The sequence below is a fragment of the Eublepharis macularius genome, chromosome 12 (assembly GCF_028583425.1).
Source record: "Eublepharis macularius isolate TG4126 chromosome 12, MPM_Emac_v1.0, whole genome shotgun sequence".
NCBI lineage: Eukaryota > Metazoa > Chordata > Lepidosauria > Squamata > Eublepharidae > Eublepharis > Eublepharis macularius.
This window is the reverse complement of record NC_072801.1, coordinates 79,576,904-79,594,393: the sequence shown is the minus strand read 5'-3', so window position 1 is coordinate 79,594,393 and position 17,490 is coordinate 79,576,904. Positions and strand designations below refer to the sequence as shown.

Below are 17,490 nucleotides of genomic sequence, written 5' to 3'. Positions count from 1 at the left end.
CATGAAAGTGGGTGAGAACTCTTCTGGGGCCTTTTCCCTCCTCCTGCCCTCAGGGGCTTCCCAGCAGTGAGAAGCCAGGGAATGTAAGAGTCCTTGAGAGGCACAAAAGCAAAGATCTCTCCAGCAAAGAGGGCTGGCGCCTCTTCTGATTTCAAGCAGCAGAGCTACACAGAGTGGCGGCACAGAGCATATCGCAGCAGCCCTTGCCTGTCATAGAAAAATCCCCTCTGTCTTTTTCTCTGTTTCCAGCCAGTGCTGGGGGCAGGGATCCCGGGGGCCCACTGGTAGTGGGTCACCTCCTGGCAGTTTGCCTGCTGGCCCACTGGTCACTGGTGACCAGTGGGAGGTTTCAGGCTGCCTGGTAACCGCCCGCCACCGGCAGGCACCCCAGGAACACGTGTGGTATGTGTTCTCCCAGCAGGCACAACGTCACTTCCAAAAGTGACCCCCATTGCGTCAGCTGCGGGAGTGTGCCCGCACTTTGCTTGGGGCTGATTCTTCTAGGGCTACTGATTCTGTAACTAAATTGTGACGGGGGGGGGGGCAGCCAAACATCCGATGGCTCCGTGAAGATCTCCGTCTTCTGTGACACACACAAAAATGGTGTTGTGGGATTGTTCACTGTAGAGCACAGCGGTCTTTATTCTCATTTTTGGTACTCCACAGGGTATATCAAAAGAAAGCCTACGGGATAGGTAAATCGGGAGTAAGTAGGACTGCGACTCCTGGCGTAGTTTAAAAGGACACTTATTTAGCCCATTGGGATAGTCTCACATCATACTGGTACGTTCATCATAATTCCATGAAAGTAAGGAGAGTTTAACATATTTTCTAATTTATGCGAGGGAATTGTCATTATTTATAACATTGTTTGAATTCATGAATAGATCTACTGGAGCTCCGCTAGCAGGAATTCTGTGGGTCATCATGAGGCCAAATACTCGCAGCCACCTAATGCTTATAAACTGACAGCCAACCACAGCAATAGCTCAACCGCTCACTTCCAGCGTAGATTAAAATCCGGAGGACGCCACTGACAGTTTGAGCTGATGGCAGACGTGAAGGTGCTCAAGTTCTTTCTGCCTTGTTGCCCTCCTGGTGGGCCTTGAGGTCTTTGTGGCTGGAAAGGCAAGAGGGTGCCCAGTGTAGAGAAGAAGGGCAGGAATTCAGGGGAAGGGGTGCTCGGGGGGCAGGTTGTAGCTGGCATCCAGGAAGATGGTGAGGGTACCGACAGAGGTGAAGGTGATGAAAGTCCAGAAGAAGAGGCGATCCACCACAATGGCCACATACTCCCAGTCCTCCTTCAGCTGGGAGAAAGCAGAGACAGTCATGCATGAGCAGGGCCTTTTTTCAGCTGGAACGTGGCGGAACAGAGTTCCAGAACCTCTTGAAAATGGTCACATGGCTGGTGGCCCCGCCCCCTGATCTCCAGACAGAGGGGAGTTGAGATTGCCTTCCGAAACTCCCCTCTGCCTGGAGATCAGGGGGCGGGGCCACCGGCCATGTGACCATTTTTGCCAAGGGTGATTTAAACTTTTAAAAACTCCCCCCTTGTTCCAGCTGACCCAAAGTGACGTCATTGGCCCTGGGAGCATGCGTGCACTTTGTGCGCGCACATGTGGTACCAGGGGCACCACCTCCCGCCAAGAGTTGCCCCCTGTGCTGGCAACCCACTGAGTCCCACCACCTCTTTCCCCAGAAAAAAAGCCCTGCGTGTGACAGGCAAAGAGGAGGGACAGCTGGCCTGCCCTTTGGGACCAGATCAACACTGGTTTGGCTTAGCTACTTCCATTGATCTAGAGAGGCCGCAAATCTCCCAGGAGAATCTCCTGCGCAAATCCAACTAGGGTTAACGGGATTAACTGAGGTCTGGGACATCTGTTCATTTCAAGGAGTGCAAGAGAATGTCCTGGGGCAGATCTACCTGTGCCCCCTCCCCCATCAATTACTCTTAATGGAGTTCAAAAACTCTTTTAGCAGCTTGAGCTGGTCTCATGACAAGGCAAGCGTGTCCCTGCAGGGAACTCCTTGCTCGTTCAAGTGGAGCAGGGCATCAGGGCAGGGCAGGAGCCCTGCTGGATGGGCACCCCCTCCCCTGCCATCTCCCTGCCAGCCGCTCACCGCATCGTAGTCCTCTTGATCCTGCAGCTGTTCGGCAATGTACATGACGGCATCCATGGCTGACTTCAGGTCCGGGGGGAGGGCGAGGTAGTGGCTGGGCCCCTCGATGAATTTCTTCATATCCGTGGAGAACACCTCCGGCTGAAATCTGGGAAGGGGAAGAAAAGAGTGGGTTCCCCAGGGACTCAAGCAGTACCCCCGGGCTCCGTCAGGGCTGGAGTGGCAATTTTTTGGTAAGGCTAAGCTGAAAGAGGGGGGAACTTGCTATGAAAAATGTTGGCCGCTGTGAAAAAAGGCAGGAACGTTTTGGGTGTTTTTCTTTGCTCTTTCAGAGTGAGGGCAACGCCGACTCTAGAAGCAAATGGCCACAACGGAAGCTTTTCTCCAGCCAAAAGAGCTGTCATCTGTGCCTCTTCGATTGCAGGAAAGCTTCCCATCTGGCTGAGCAGAGTTAAGGGTACCGACGGTGGAGAAACGCCCTCCACCCTAAAGATCACATTTGTACTCCCGTAACTGGGACTGCACTCTGTCCATGTACTGGAGCCTGGCTGCTAGTTCATATCTGGCAAAGAGGAACGGTGTGTGCCTGGGGAACTAACCCCACTGACAGAACCCTCCAGCACAGTTACGCAAAGGGCTCTGGCTGGAGTAAGGCAAAAGGTTTAGCATTTAACACCTCTGCTAGATTGTCATACCTGAAGGGCAGAAACTGGGAAAGATAAAAACTATTTTTATTCCTTGCGAGTCTGGAACATGTGGACTGACCCCAGAATGAGAGGGACTCCCAAGGGGGGATTATAAATTCTCAGAACATGAGAGGAGCTCTCTTATGCTCTTTGCTCGTCTTTCTCGGATGGGCACAAACCACAAAGGATGAAGTCTTTACTTTGGGGCTCCATCTTGCGCGAAAAAACGCGATCTTCCGCGTTTTTGGCGCGATCTGCCGGGACATAACGCAAGCAGGTAAGCCGTGTGGAAACGGCACATGAGTCAAAAGACAATGGGAGAAGTCCCAACCCTGACATCTAAGGTAATGCTGGACTTATTAAGGCTACAGCTTCAAGGGTTACTAGCTTATCTTAATTAAACATCATTTAGAATAAGTATGGAGTTTAGGAATTAGAGGATTGTATGTTTTCCCCATTTCTCGATAGCCCTGCACAGACCATGTGTGCTCCTTTTAACTGTTTATTAAACTTTTTAATATTTTGAAAGCCATGTCTGATCTCTCCCCCCCCCCCCCCACTGTGCCTGGTTGTTCCTGCTTTCCAAAGGGCAGCAAAGGAGAGGAGCCGTGGGTGAGCTCTCCGCCCTTGAGGTGTAAAAGCGCAAAAGTGGGATCTACTGTCTCCATGCTAGCTCGGGATACTTGGCAACTAGATGGAGCCTTCAAATGGCAATGCTTGACGTACAAATCCATCTAGCAGGAGATACTCATTCAGATTTATTGGTGGCAGCAGTTGCTCAACTAGTGATAAACTGGTGCCCGCCCCGCCCCCCACCCCGGAGTAAGGGAAAGGGGCGGTGTCACAGGGTGGAGACCTGGGATGGGTGTGGGTCTTCCCAAGCTCCTGGACCAAGAGGGAATGGGGCTTGCAAATCTGTTTCCATTAGCCTCCCTCTTAGCCAGATACCTGAACTCACCTGTTAGGTTTGGGGAAGAGGAAGTCACAGGCAGGGGTGCGAAGGAAATACTCATCCACCCGCCGGTTGCTTTTCACCACAGGTTCCTGTTTGGGGGGTAGGGGGACAGGCTTGAGGGTGGGTTCCGGCTTTGGACGACGCAGCCCCAAATACCGAGGAAGTTTGTGGATAAAAATCTAGAAAGAAAGAGAGACAGAGGGAGTCTGCTGGGCCAGGCAGGTGGGTGCCCACCTCGCCTGCAGCCCTCTTTGGCCATCCAGGCAATGCACGAGGCAGGTAAGATTTCGTAGAAGTCACAGACAGAGGCTGGGGCAAATTTGAGCTTCGGAACTAGCTGGTGCTGGGAAGGCAGGCATCTGAGGGCCAAGCTACACATGACGAATGACACTTGAACAGCAAGTGTATTTCTCCCTGTTCACTTGCCCTCCACTCAATCCACTTGCCGTTCAAGTGTCATTCGTCATGTGTAGCTTGGCCCTGAGAAATAGCCTGGTATGCCCAGAAGATGCTGATTTGGAAGCCCAGCTAGGCTTACCAGTTGTGGGCAATCTCCGGGGAGTTTTCCCCAGTTGTCCACCAATTGCTGGCGATCAATGGGAGGAGGCAACCCCCTAGTGATTGCCCACCACTGGCAGCCAACCTGGGAATGCACACTTGGTGCGCTCCCGGCGGGGCACAAGGACATCACTTCCTGGAAGTGACGTCATCACGCCGGCCACAGGGGTGCTCCTGCGCTTCACTGGGGCCAATTTTGGCTCCAAACAGGCAGGAGTATACCCATGGCCGGCGTGATGATGTCACTTCCCGGAAGTGATGTCGTCACATCTCTCTAGGAGGAGAGTTCAGTAGGAAGTTCTGGATCCCCTCTTCCCACTGGAAGCGTATAGGGACCTGGGAACCCCACGCCCAGCCCTGATTCTGCATTGCCACCGATTCCTCCCTATCATCCTTTCTCAACAAAAGCAGATTCCCTCCCCCACCCCTGCAGATGGCACATCTAAACTATACATAGAAATCGGTTTCAAACTTGTTATGCGGGCTTGAAGCTGGTTTTCATGCATTGTGCAGATATGCCTCTCAGCCAACGAAGCCTGGAAGGGACTAGAGTTCTCTAAAATTGAATTTTCAGACCCTCAAGAAACCACAGCGGGTTCCTTCTCACGGTGTGTGGGACATCCACGGCACCTATAACTGGCTGTTTCCACACAGTTTACCTTGTTGTGGAAAATAGCAATATCTCGCACGAAATCTCGCGAGAAGACACTGTTATCACACGAGAAGACACTGTTATCGCACAAGAAGACGCGATAACAGCGTCTTCTTGCATGATTTTGCACAAGATTTCGCTATTTTCCACAACAAGGTAAGCTGTGTGGAAACGGCCACTGTTTCAAACCGACGTATCTGATGCAGGGACTCTCGAAAGCCTGCGCCCTGGAAATCTTGCTGGTCTTTACAATACAACTGGACTCAAATCTTGCTCTTTTACTGCAGACCAACACGGCTACCCGCCTGATCACTGTTTCAAACTGGCTTACAGTTGTTGGGCGTCTGTCACTTGGGCCCACAACGGTGACCCTGACTGACCATGTCGGTAAGGAGAGGCTGGCAAAATGATCTGGGGATGCTGAGATGTGACTCCCGAGTTGCAAGAGGGATCTGGCTTCACCACAGACCGGCTCCTCTTCCTCTTGGACACAGCCGGTCCGAGGTAACACCTGGTGCCCTCCGACAACCCGAAGCCTTACCTGCCTCACCCAGAAGGGCATCTCGTGGGTGTTGGGCGAGCGATGGTGCAGGTTCAGGTCCACCACGCTGAGGATGACGGAGAAGGTGACCAAGGTCATGGTGAACATGAGGTACTTGACGATGATGGGCACAGCCAAGGACGTCTCCGGCACTTTATCGGCCAGCAGCAGCAGAAACACCGTCAGGGTGAGGAGAGCGAAGATGGAGAGGGTCATTTTCTCCCCTGGGTGAAGCGGAGAAGGAGGAAGGGCCACTCATAGCAAAGGCTTCCGCCCCAGAGGGAAAGAACACGGCACGGAGCGGACACCCAGACTCCAGCACACGGGCGTGAAAGAGAGAGGCACAACGGGCAGGTTGCTGCTCCTCCAGGGACAGCCGCAAGCGGAGTCCACACAGTGCAGAGGACGCTCATCGCACCCACAACCCACTGAAATCCACCGTGAAGGGAGTCTGTAGCGGCTGGCGAGCCAACAGGCTGTACGCACAATTAATTGTCTCTGGAAGCCCATTGCCCGGGAATCAGATCAGAACACTTTGCCTGCTAAATCGAAGCTCTCTCAATTGTGAGGAGGAATCACTCTGCACATGTTCAGAGGAACTCTGCTTTATGGTGCCTAAACATGTTTTGAGCTTTCTTGAGCTGGTTGGTGCTGTGACTGGCTGGGAGGGAGAAGAAACTCCCCCCCCCTCCATTTCCTGCCATGGCAGCGCATGTCCGCTTTGGAGGGGGGTGAATATCTCCTCGAGTGGGTGCAGTACCCAGGTTCTTTTGCATGCACCATTGACCTTGGCTTGGGGGCAAAGCAACTGGCTTCACATGCCGGAGGTGGCAGGTTCATTCTCCAGCCAGCAGGGCTGGGAAGGGAAGGATCCTGGCCACGAGTCCCAACAGCCATTGCCAGACACGGGTGACAATTCTAGGAAAGGACAATTCTGGACTTCCTCTCCTTCTAAATGGCCTGGTCTCACTTCCAAAGCGGAACCAATGAATGAGAAACACTTGAGCAGTTCTGGGGTTTGTGGGGCGGGGGGGGGGGATGAATTCTGACAGGGTGCTGAGCAGCATCATTTGCTTCTCTTCATCCAGGTCTTTTGCGCCGTTTGCTACATGATTGAGGTTCATTGCAAGACAGCAAAACACTGGAACCAACAAATCACAACCTATTCAGACATTCTGCCTGCTCTCTTTTGGGCACGGTTTGATCTCTGAGCATCAGTAACAAGAGGAGAGGAGGGAGAGAGAGATGAACGATGGAAGCAGCTGAAAGGTGGGGCAAACCAGGCCACTTCCCGTTCCAGAGCCTCTAGTCAAATGGAATTCAGGAGGAATGGAGCACAGTACAGAAGAAACTTCCAGGACTTGAAAAAGGAAACGCCCCTTGGAAATCAGCTCAGCCCCAGGCAAGGCCCAAGGGGCCCAAGGGGCTGACTTGGAATCCGGTAGCTGCGTGCCTTCGCTCCCTACACATTATTGCATTTTCTCTGGATGGCTCAAGTGGAAACATTTGGTCTTCTGTGAACATACAAAGCTGTCTTCGGCTATGCCTAGACACTCCAGCCAGTCTAGCCTAAAATCCAAGTCACCAGGGGCTGGGGCTCAGGCAGGAAAAAGCCCTTCCCAGCACACCTCTGAATATGGGGACTGAACCTGGGGGTGGTATGGCCACCTATGGGCCTCCCATGGGGAGCTGCCTGCCTTTTCCTCAGGCAGACCTTGGATTGTCTGGCCGAGTGTCTTTGGTACTTGTACTGTAACCACAGCTTAGAAAGCCTCAGTATCTGTGTAGTCAGAACTATGTGCTGTCCCTTTAACAATTGGTACTCATGGGAATTGTAGTCCCCCCTCCAACATAGAAGTTTATTGTAGGCTTCCTGTGAAGGTGTTAAAAGTTTATGGTCCTCTTCCTCCCTTTGTTCGGATCTTATCCCCTCAAGCAAGGATGCAACAGCTATTATGAATTCACCGCTAGTCTACGAATAAATCTGGACCAATAAAGATGTATCTTGCTTCGGATGGAACCATGTCTCGTTCACGGGCTCTAACTGTAAGTAAGGATTCCTTTAAATCTGGGTTGAAAGAGGCTGCGCGTTGAGCTACCTGGAAGCCAGCGGTTCTTCTCAGCTGCTTCCAGAATAGTACTGAAAGGGCTTTCCATCCCCCGCTACCTGAGTAAATAAACATCTGAACAGGTTCCGTGCTTATGAATATGATCTCCCTTTGGCCACACCTGTCAGCCCTCTATAGACAACAGCCAGCAGGCAAATCATGTTTCAAGGAGAGCCACAAAACAGAATATGTAGATCTGCAAGGGGGTGAGTGTTCTTGGAGGCCGGAGGCTGGGTGTCAAGGCACAGTTTTATGGGCAGATGGAAATCTCTTCTGAAGAATCCAAAATCTGGGAAATAAAGGGACTTTGGCTGGAACAATCTTGCCGGCTTGAGATGTGTGGGAAGTGTCTCTTTGTCTGATGGACATCTTGACTGCCACAAAAGTTTACCAGGGGAATTTGGGGGAACTGTGTGATTAAAGTTGGGGGCTTTCATATTTGAACCTGATTTGAAAATGTCAGCCTCAAAGGGGAGGCAGTCCCTGACAAGCTGGAACCGTTGAGAGGCCGGGCTTTGGGTACCCACCTGCATCCGGGGGGAGATAGAAGACAAAGATGGCCAGGATGGTGATCAAGACGCAAGGGATGATGACGTTGATGAGGTAGAAGAGGGGCTTGCGGCGGATGATGAGGTAGAAGGTGATGTCCTCATAAAGGGGGTCTCCAGGGAGGGTGTTCTTGCGGGCCGATTTGTGCCGGATCTCCCACTGCCCATTGTCTGAAGGAAGAAGAGAGTGCTAGGAAAGCCAAGCGTCTTTGGACACAACGCACTCAAACCCTCCATCTTGGTGTCTGCCATTTTGTTTCTGGTATGCATAACAGGAAGAAGGGGATGAGGATATTGAACTTAACGCCCGCTCAGAGCTGTTTACAAAGTGTGTTATTATTACCCTCAGGACAATCGCCCTGTGAGGTGGGTGGGGCTGAGAGAGCTCTGAGAAGCTGTGATGATGACCCAAGGCTGCCTGGCTGGCTTCAAGCGGAGGAGTGGAGAACCAAACCCAGTTCTCCAGATTAGAGTCCTGCCGTTCTTAACCATGACACGAAACTAGCTCCCCTTCCCAGTCAGGTCTGAGCGGAGCTACTCAGGCTGTTTGCCCATGCCACCACAAGTGTTGTGTGCCAGAGGCACACTTTTTGTGATTATGGAGGCCCTGGCGTCAGGGAAAGGCTGGCCCAATGCAATGAATATCTGAGAGACAGAACGAGAGACACATCCTTGGCAACACAGCCCCATGTCACGTGCCTCCCCCGACCAGCAGAGGCTCACCAATAAAGGCGTTCTCGTAGATGATAATCTCCTTCAGCTCTTCCCCATCCTCCTTCCGTGGGTGCAGAAGGGTGACCTCGGAGGCGTCGTAGGTGTATGAGCGGAAGGTCATACTGCAGTTCTGCCAGTCGAAGGGGAAGTAGGTGACCTGTCCCGTCCCAAATACAAAGGGGTCAGAAGAAAAGCAGCACCCACCCTACACCCTGCCCCCTCTACCATGGGAAATGCACCCCTGCTTATTCAAAACCTCCTTTTTGACAAGTGTGGCACCTTCTACAGCGGAAGAAATCACCCCTAGACCGAAAATGGTGTGGCCAATTATCGCCCAGTCTCTAATCTGCTCTTTCTTGCCCGGGATCTATCTGCAGCCTTTGACGTAGTAGATCATGCCCTCCTGTTGAGGCATTTGGCGGCGGAAGGAGGCACCAAGGGATGTGCCTTGGACTGGTTTAAATCATTCCTCATGGAACAGACTCCAAGGGTGGGTGCTGGAGACTGGAAGGGGGGTGGTTTTTAAAAAAACCACGTGAATTGCGCATTGGCCCGTTCACGGCCACCGTGAAACTCCCGTTGAAAACCTGTGACCACATATTTGGGAGAAATGTGAATGAAATGCGTCTGTTTAGTGAGGTAATGTGACCGGCACTTGGGAATGCGGGGAACATGCGACTTAGAATGAGTAATGTGGATTTGACCCAGCTCTCTTCAGTACCGGAATGATCTGGTGCGGTCCCACAGGGCTCACTCGCATCCTCTAGGTAAAGCCTTTAGGAGAACTCATTCGTAGCCTCGGAACCGGATGCCATCAATCTGCAGGTGACACCCAGCTCTACATCTCTTGGCCCAAATCCCCTGGTGATGCGGGGGAGGTCTTCTTGAGCCATGGAGGCTCTGGGTGGCATGGAGGGAGCGGGCCTTGGCATCTTGGATTCATACCGTTGCCGGCAAGGTTCAAGCTAAGCCCCCGTGGCATGACTGGGGTGGTACAGGAGGAGGGAGTGGGGGCGGCCACGGGGATGGCGTGCAGCCCGTCTCAGGTCATGCCGAGATGCCCACCTGAATGCTGCAGCTACTCCGGTAAACAGCTGGTGGTTGCCACCGAACGATTCCCTCATTGGTCACCAAGACACTCACACTCAGAGCAACGTCAAAGCCGCCGTCATTACTAGAGGGGGAGGGGGCAGAGAAGGCCGTTAACCCCCCCAGGCACATTTCGAAACCACTGAAACCCCTCCCTTCATCCCACGGCATGAGGGAAGCCGGCCTGGTCCTGAAACACCTTCTCCAGCTCTGCAGAAGCACTCTCGCACCAGGATCTCTGGCATAAGCAGCCACCCCACCCTAGAAACAGCGGCATTTGGGCAGTGGACAAGAAATCCCTTTTGTGACCACTTTTTCCATCCGGAGAAGAGAGGCACCCTGCAAGAGAACTGATGGGCCTCTACTGAAAAGCAGCTCTCACCCATTTATTAACTCTAAGGATAACATAATGTAATGTAATATATGTTATTTATGGCTAAGGAACCATCCTGAATGTACAGTTGTAATAACTGAAGCACTTACAGTTTTCTCTGTATGTTTGCATTTTATTTTGATATGGTTGTGTTCTTTTTTTAGATCGAGATGGGTAGCCATGTTAGTCTGTCTGTAGCAGTAGAAAAGAGCCAAAGTCCAGTAGCATCTCTAAGACTAACAAATTTGTGGTCGGGTAGGAGCTTCCGTGAGCCACAGTGAAGCTCATAACCTACCACAAATTTTGTTCGTCTTAGAGGTGCTACTGGACTCTTGTTCTTTTTAAAAATAACATTAAAAAGCAAATGCTCCCCCTCCCTGAATCGCTACCCCAGAGGTTTTTACATTTCAGTTCAGATGGGACTCAGAGCATTACCAAGGTTTCCCCAGTCCCCCTAGAATAACTTGCATTATAGCGGCACAGTCTCCAAAAGTATATTTAGCCACCTCACCCTAATGCCCATGGGTGGATGAATCTCATTGGAACAATTCAGAATCAACATGGTACTTAAAAGCGTTATTGGGAGGAAATTCTGTTTTCCAAAGAAGTTTCTCTCAGCACATGCTTTTGCTATTTGTATTGCCTCTCAGAATTATATTTTTGTTTCCCTCGCCCTGAATAACATCAGCCACCACAGCAGACAGACATCTTGGAATCCAACACTAATATTCTTTTGTGAAATATTGAAGAATCCTGTAGCACCTTTAAGACTAACCGATGTCGCGCAAATCTCGTGCGAGAAAACACGATATTTCGCGTTTTCCCTGGCATGATCCGCAACGTAGCGCAACGTCCCGGGTTCAGGTAAGTCGTGTGGAATCGGCCCAGGACTCTACTATTTTGCAACTACAGACTAACACGGCTAACTCCTCTGGATCTATTCTTTTGTGAGGCAGAACAAACAGCTGTGTATTTTTATTTACGTGCAATTTTTATGTTATTTGCAGGGTTTTATAGGCTGGGGTTGGGACTAGAGTGATTTTAAATTATTTTATTAGGCTGTTTTATTGTAATTTTATTGAGTATTATATTTTTGTATTGTTTTTAACCATTGTAATTGTTGTGAAGCGCTTCAAGATCTTAACCGAAGAGAAGCAGTATAAAAACTGAATAAATAAATATTGCTGCCACCCAGAAAAAGAACTGGGTGGGGGACAAGAAACTGACAAGAAACTGGCTCAAACAGAGGAGGAAGTTGGGGGCTTCCTTCCCAGGACTCACAGCAAAAGGAGGGAACAACGTGGAAACCCCTTCTGCTAGGCAGTGGCCTAGCGGGCAGTTTCCCTTTCCAACCACTTCCATATTCTTGGCACTGCATGCCACCTGGACAATGCTCAGTCCACATCAATCAGGTTTTTTATATTTTTCCCCTTTTGGTTAGTTTACAGAGTCATATTTTTCTGCATATCTGGGGTTGTCCTGCAAGAAGAGAAGGATCCTGACCTTATTTGGGGTGTGTAGTGATCTGGCTTTTGTCATCCGCAACAGGGTCTGCCTAACATAGTGATAATACTGCCCAGCCGAAAGGCTGCTGAGTGTATGTTTCACTCGTGGCAGCAGGATTTGAGTCCAGGGGCACCTTAGAGACCAACAAGATTTTCAGGGTGTGAGCTTTCGAGAGTCAGAACTCCCTTCTTCAGATATGAGGCATTGTATCTGAAGAAGGGAGCTCTGACTCGCAAAAGCTCACACCCTGAAAATCTAGTTGGTCTCTATCACTGGACTCGAATCTTGTGGTCCTATTGCAGACCAGCCCAATTACCCACCAAGAACCATTCATGGAAATAACTGAGAGGAAGCAGTTTTCATTTTAGAACTTCTATCCATACAACTGCTTGTTGTAAGTAGTCCACTAACTTCACATGTGCATCTGAACAGGGTCTCCTGCAGGTGCCAGGCTGCACACAGGTGAAGTCAGCAGCAGCGTGTACACGGCCTTTCTCTGTGGTGGCCCCTGTCCTGTGGAATGACCTGCCTGAGGAACTCAGAAGGGCCCCCAATCTCCTGACTTTTCGTAAATGATGCAAAACTGAACTATTCAAAAAGGCTTTTCACTCAAATGGGAGGGCTGTAATGTAGGGAAGGGGTCTCAGATGCTTAACTAATGAGTTGGGGATCATAGACTTCATCACTATATTGCCTTCCATATTATCTGCTGCTTTAAATTCCTATGTACCACCAGTGCTCCATGTTGTCTAATGTCAGTCCTAGAATTGATTATGTTCTGCTTCAGTATTTTTTCTACTCTGTATTGGATTCTTGCTAATACTATGTCTTTTAAACTTGTATCTATTTACCCTATGGCATTGTTTATGGAAATGTCCTTGACATACTGTATTGCAATGTACTTGTTACTGATTGTACTAATCTCATACTGTGTAATCTGCCTTGAGTCTCAGTGAGAAAGGCGGACTATAAATGACATAAATAACAACAACAACATTCCAAGCTGGAGAAAAACTGTCTTGAGTGAACGGCTCTTGATTCATAAGGAAGCGAACACAAGCCAGAGCCGGGCTTTACAGACCAAACCATGCAATCATGAATGTTGAAAATATTGCTACTTTACCCAAGAGACAACCATCACGGCAACAGGAGATAAAGGGTCCCTTTTAGAAATAGGACCCCCTCTCCCCGTCCCTGAAGTAGCTGCGTTTTCACAGCTCCCAGCTTTCATATGTACTCACTTGTTCATTAGGACTATATCTGGGAGCCACACTTCCTCAGAAAAGATCCCAATGGAGGTGATCCCGTCGTAATCAGCAGGATTCCAGGTGAGGCGATAGTCTGTCCATGTCTGAAAACCATGGAGAGAAATAGAGGGTTGTTTGTGCCATCAGAGCCATGGGGACGAGTCAGCGAGAGATGGAATAAGAGGGGTGTGTGCGTGAGGTTCATGTCAGATACTCATCCAGTGATCAGGTTTACCTTCACCAGGGCTTTTTTTCAGCTGGAACGCGGTGGAACGGAGTTCCGGAACCTCTTGAAAATGGTCACATGGCTGGTGGCCCCGCCCCCTGATCTCCAGACAGAGGGGAGTTGAGATTGCCTTCCGAAACTCCCCTCTGCCTGGAGATCAGGGGGCGGGGCCACCGGCCATGTGACCATTTTTGCCAAGGGTGATTTAAACTTTTAAAAACTCCCCCCTTGTTCCAGCTGACCCAAAGTGACATCATTGGCCCTGGAAACATATGTGCACTTTGCGCACGCACATGTGGTACCAGGGGCACCACCACCCGCCAAGAGTTGCCCCCTGTGCTGGCAACCCACTGAGTTCCACCACCTCTTTTCCCAGAAAAAAAGCCCCGACCTTCGCTATCAGATGCAACACATCCCCCCACCCCACCCTGAAAGGATAGTGACTATTGTTCCTGTTTCACACACTCACGATGGGCAGTAGAGAGACAGTGCCTTCTGTCTTAGCACCCCAGAGGGGAGGCAGGATTTGAACCCATGCCTCCAATCAATTCATTATCCATCCATCAAAGCTTGCTACTAACTCCACCCAAGTCTTTTGCGTTTTCCAGGCCTTTAAATAAGACTGCCTACAAGTTTTTTCACCAAAACCCAATGAGGCCCAGAATCAAGGTATGCGTTTTTAAAAAAAAACAGATAATGGAATCTTTGTTGGAGGCCATCAAGCTCCACACATCACGGCCTTTCACTGCCTTCTTGGAAGTCTGTGACTGCAAGGAGAAAATTCTTAGAAAAGAGCCCAGACTGATTAACCTACAGTGTCTTCAAAACCACTTAAATCATTCCTGGGCCACTAGATCACTCCTCTTCGACACATGTCAATCAAGGCCTGGGGGTCCCTTCCATGATTCTACGGTTCTGAGGTAAAAAGGAAGTCCAGGACAAATTCGGGGCGCCAGATTGTGTTACGGCCTTCTGAAAGTGCTTCATCACCTGAGGAAGTTCTCCCCACTCCCTCTCCTTTCTGTTTTTAGAAGGGTTCGAATCCCGTGCATGGTTGACAAGGCATCCTGGAACCAAACTGGATTTGTATCAACTTCCCCAGCCTGGTGAATGACTGGAGGGCAGCTTGTGTGTGTGTGTGGGTGTGACAGACACACACAGCCAGGCAGACACACGGTGTGATTTTTACCCACCAGATCCATATAGACCTTGGTTGTCAGTTGTTCGTTTTTTTCATCCTGGAAGAAAAAAAAAGCCCCAAGGAAAGTTCAGGGAGACGAGCTCTCTGTTCTGACGACTTCCGGGTTCTCTACAGCCACCGGATAGGGAAAATGGTTCTGGGGGGCAGCCCGTGGTTTGAATTGGCTGGGGGGGGGAAAGGAAGGGGGGGGAAATGCCTACAGTATGAGACGAGGTGTGCCTGTTGGGAGGGGGGCTTGTCTATAGGGAGGGGCCATCTGCCTTTGTACCAGTCCCCTGCATAGCTGAGTTATTAATAGCCAGCAACAAACTTCAGCTGTTGTCGTTGCTGCCACTGCTGCCTTTTAACTACTTCTTCACCTAAGCCAAAGTCTAGAGTGGCCGTGGCACCCGCCACGTGCGGTCCAGGGGTTCAGCCCTCCGTCATTCCTTACGTTGCAGAGTCGAACCATCTTCTCCAGACCTCATCAATATCACCCACCGCAGTTGCCCTGAGGAATTTCCTCCAAGGGAGCAGGAAGCCCTGCCTACCACTATAGGCCAAACTAGGTTCTGCTCCGGGTTCTGAGGGGTGATGGCAGGACCACACCTTTCTGCATGGAGGGGCCCTGCCTCTGCACCCTGAAGGCACTTACTCCAAAGGAGAACTCACCAGGCTGATCAGTTGCGAGAGGGACATTCCAATCTGTACGGGAACCTTGTCGCTGATGCTCCTGGCTGGGCGCACCGTTGTGCTGTAGTTCTGGGAGAGGGCCTCCAGCAGGCGCCCTTCTGTCTCCGAAGCCGTCACAGCTGGGTAGAGAGTGCAAGAGAGGGCCTTGCAGTGCGGGAGGGAGCAGCTGCCTGCCTACTGGCCTCCCTGGTTGCAGGGGCTCTTTTAAGCCCTGTGACACACAGAGCAACTCGTTTCTGGTTAAATGCTCTTTAAAAAGCTACTTAAAAGAAGGCAAGAAAGTCATTTGCACATTTGTACAATTCATCAGATTTCAGAAATGCCCAAGTATCTGAAAGCCCGGTTATGGGAAAGGCTTTGGAACAGTCCCCGTCATTTGCCCACCCCCACCTCTGGGTGCCCTTGGCAGGGACAGGCAGGCCATGCGAATGGAATGCTTACCCACGGAGGAGAGAGCCCACAGGAGCCCCCAAACTGTTGCGCTGAGGGCCATGTCCTCTGTATGCTGCTGGACAGACGGACCCCCACCCTTTCCTGAGCCCAAGGAGCACTGCCGATGGGTGCCGGCAGCCGTCTGGCCACTGCAGTGCAAGAGGGATGGGTCAGGGGGAACTATCTTGAGTTACCAAAGGCATGCCGCAGCTGCTGCAGCAGGTTCCGGCCTGGCCACCTGTCCCAGGAGGCGGCTCCGAGAAAGCTCTCCAGCCCTCTTTGGCCGCAGATCTCAAGCAGAAATAGAGCTACGCCACCAGGCGGAGGCAGCTTTTTTGGCCCATTGGGGTTAAACACGGAGCCGGACTGATCCCTATGGCACTCAGCAACAGCCTCAGGATGTGGGGAAACCCTGGAGTCCATTAGAGCAACCAATACGCCGTCAACAGGAAATAGCAAAGAACTGGAAGAGGAGCCATTCAGGGCTGGAGTCAAAGGTCTGCATTATCTGTGGAGATGAAGGGCTCACGAGGCCCACAGCAGCTGGGGAGAAAATTCCACAAGGCGAAGCCGAGCAAAACAGACTGTGCCCCGACCACATCTGGGGGGCGGGGCAGGGGTGCTACTTTCTGGAGGGCCCCCAGTACTGTAGATGGTCAGGCCCTTCCCTTGTCTGCCTCCCCCTGCAAGAGAAAGCAGGGGCAGTGAAGGGCCAGTGCTTTCAGAGGGAGGGTCAAGAGCAGGGCTTTTTTTCCAGCTGGAACGCAGTGGAACAGTTCTGGCACCTCTTGAAAAGGGTCACATGGCCGGTGGCCCCGCCCCCTGATCTCCTGGCAGAGGGGAGTTTAGATTGCCCTCTGCGCTGCTGGAGCGGCACAGAGGGCAATCTAAACTCCCCTCTGTCTGGCGATCAGGGGGCGGGGCCACCAGCCATGTGACCATTTTCACCGAGCATGATTTAAACTTTTAAAAACTCCCCCCTTGTTCCAGCCGACCCAGTGTGACATCGTGTGGTCCTGGGGGCATGTGTGCACTTCACGCATGCGGTACCAGGGGCACCACCTCCCGCCAAGAGTTGCCTCCTGTGCCGGCAACTCACTAAGTTCCACCACCTCTTTTCCCAGAAAAAAAGCCCTGGTCAAGAGCGTGCACTCAGAGAGGGGAAATGGTGTGTAGGAGCCACAGCCAAACAGATGCCATTCTCCTGGTAAGACCTGGATTTGGTCATTTGTAGTAAGAACTGGAAAAGGAGTTGCAAAATCTAAATCCCGGAAGTGGATCGCTGGATCTGGAGCCCCCTGCCCACCCACCCACTCTGCAGACAGCCACCAAGACAAGCCATGTAGAATAATAGAAATGTTCTGTTTATTTCCAGAATGCAGGACAGGGGGGGCGGGGGGACACTGGATCCTTTGCCTCACAGGTTCATGAAGGGGTGTCCTTATTGCTGAGAGGGAACGGCTTTCTCATGCTGGGAGCCAAAGGCAGAGCGACTCCTGGGATTATTGCTTTCCAGACTGGTGAAGGGGAGAAGGCAGAGGAGGGAGCAGGCGAGTAGGAGGGTTAGAGGACACCAGCCCTGGAAGGTGGTACGTTTGAAACAGACCTGATCCCCCAATGCAACATTTTTTGCAAGAAACTGAAGATCTCAAATAGCAAAGGAAGGCTTTGATTTCCACAGGGACTGGATGGAGAGATCTGAACCTTTATGAAATTGGTTCTGAAATAATGGACTGCCAATCACTACCACGTTCCCATTTTATGTTCCTTTCTTGGAATCTGCAAAATGGAAAGGACAGTGCTGAAATTAAAACAAACAAAAATTAGCTCCTGAAATTCTAAAGTTGTTTTTGGATATTTT

At 51.1% G+C, this 17,490-nt stretch overlaps 1 protein-coding gene across 1 annotated transcript; it reads right to left on the bottom strand.

Annotated features, from left to right (window-relative positions):
- Nucleotides 1–551: 551 nt before the first annotated feature.
- CHRNB1 (cholinergic receptor nicotinic beta 1 subunit) lies at nt 552–15,768 on the bottom strand. The gene is made up of 11 exons (XM_054995153.1): nt 15,639–15,768; nt 15,177–15,316; nt 14,518–14,562; nt 13,093–13,202; nt 9,949–10,057; nt 8,893–9,040; nt 8,149–8,340; nt 5,514–5,737; nt 3,766–3,941; nt 2,122–2,269; nt 552–1,307 (listed from the first exon to the last, which is right to left on the bottom strand). The coding sequence occupies exons 1-11, from the start codon at nt 15,688–15,690 to the stop codon at nt 1,167–1,169; spliced, it is 1,485 nt and encodes a 494-aa protein (XP_054851128.1). The 5' UTR covers nt 15,691–15,768; the 3' UTR covers nt 552–1,166.
- Nucleotides 15,769–17,490: the final 1,722 nt, after the last annotated feature.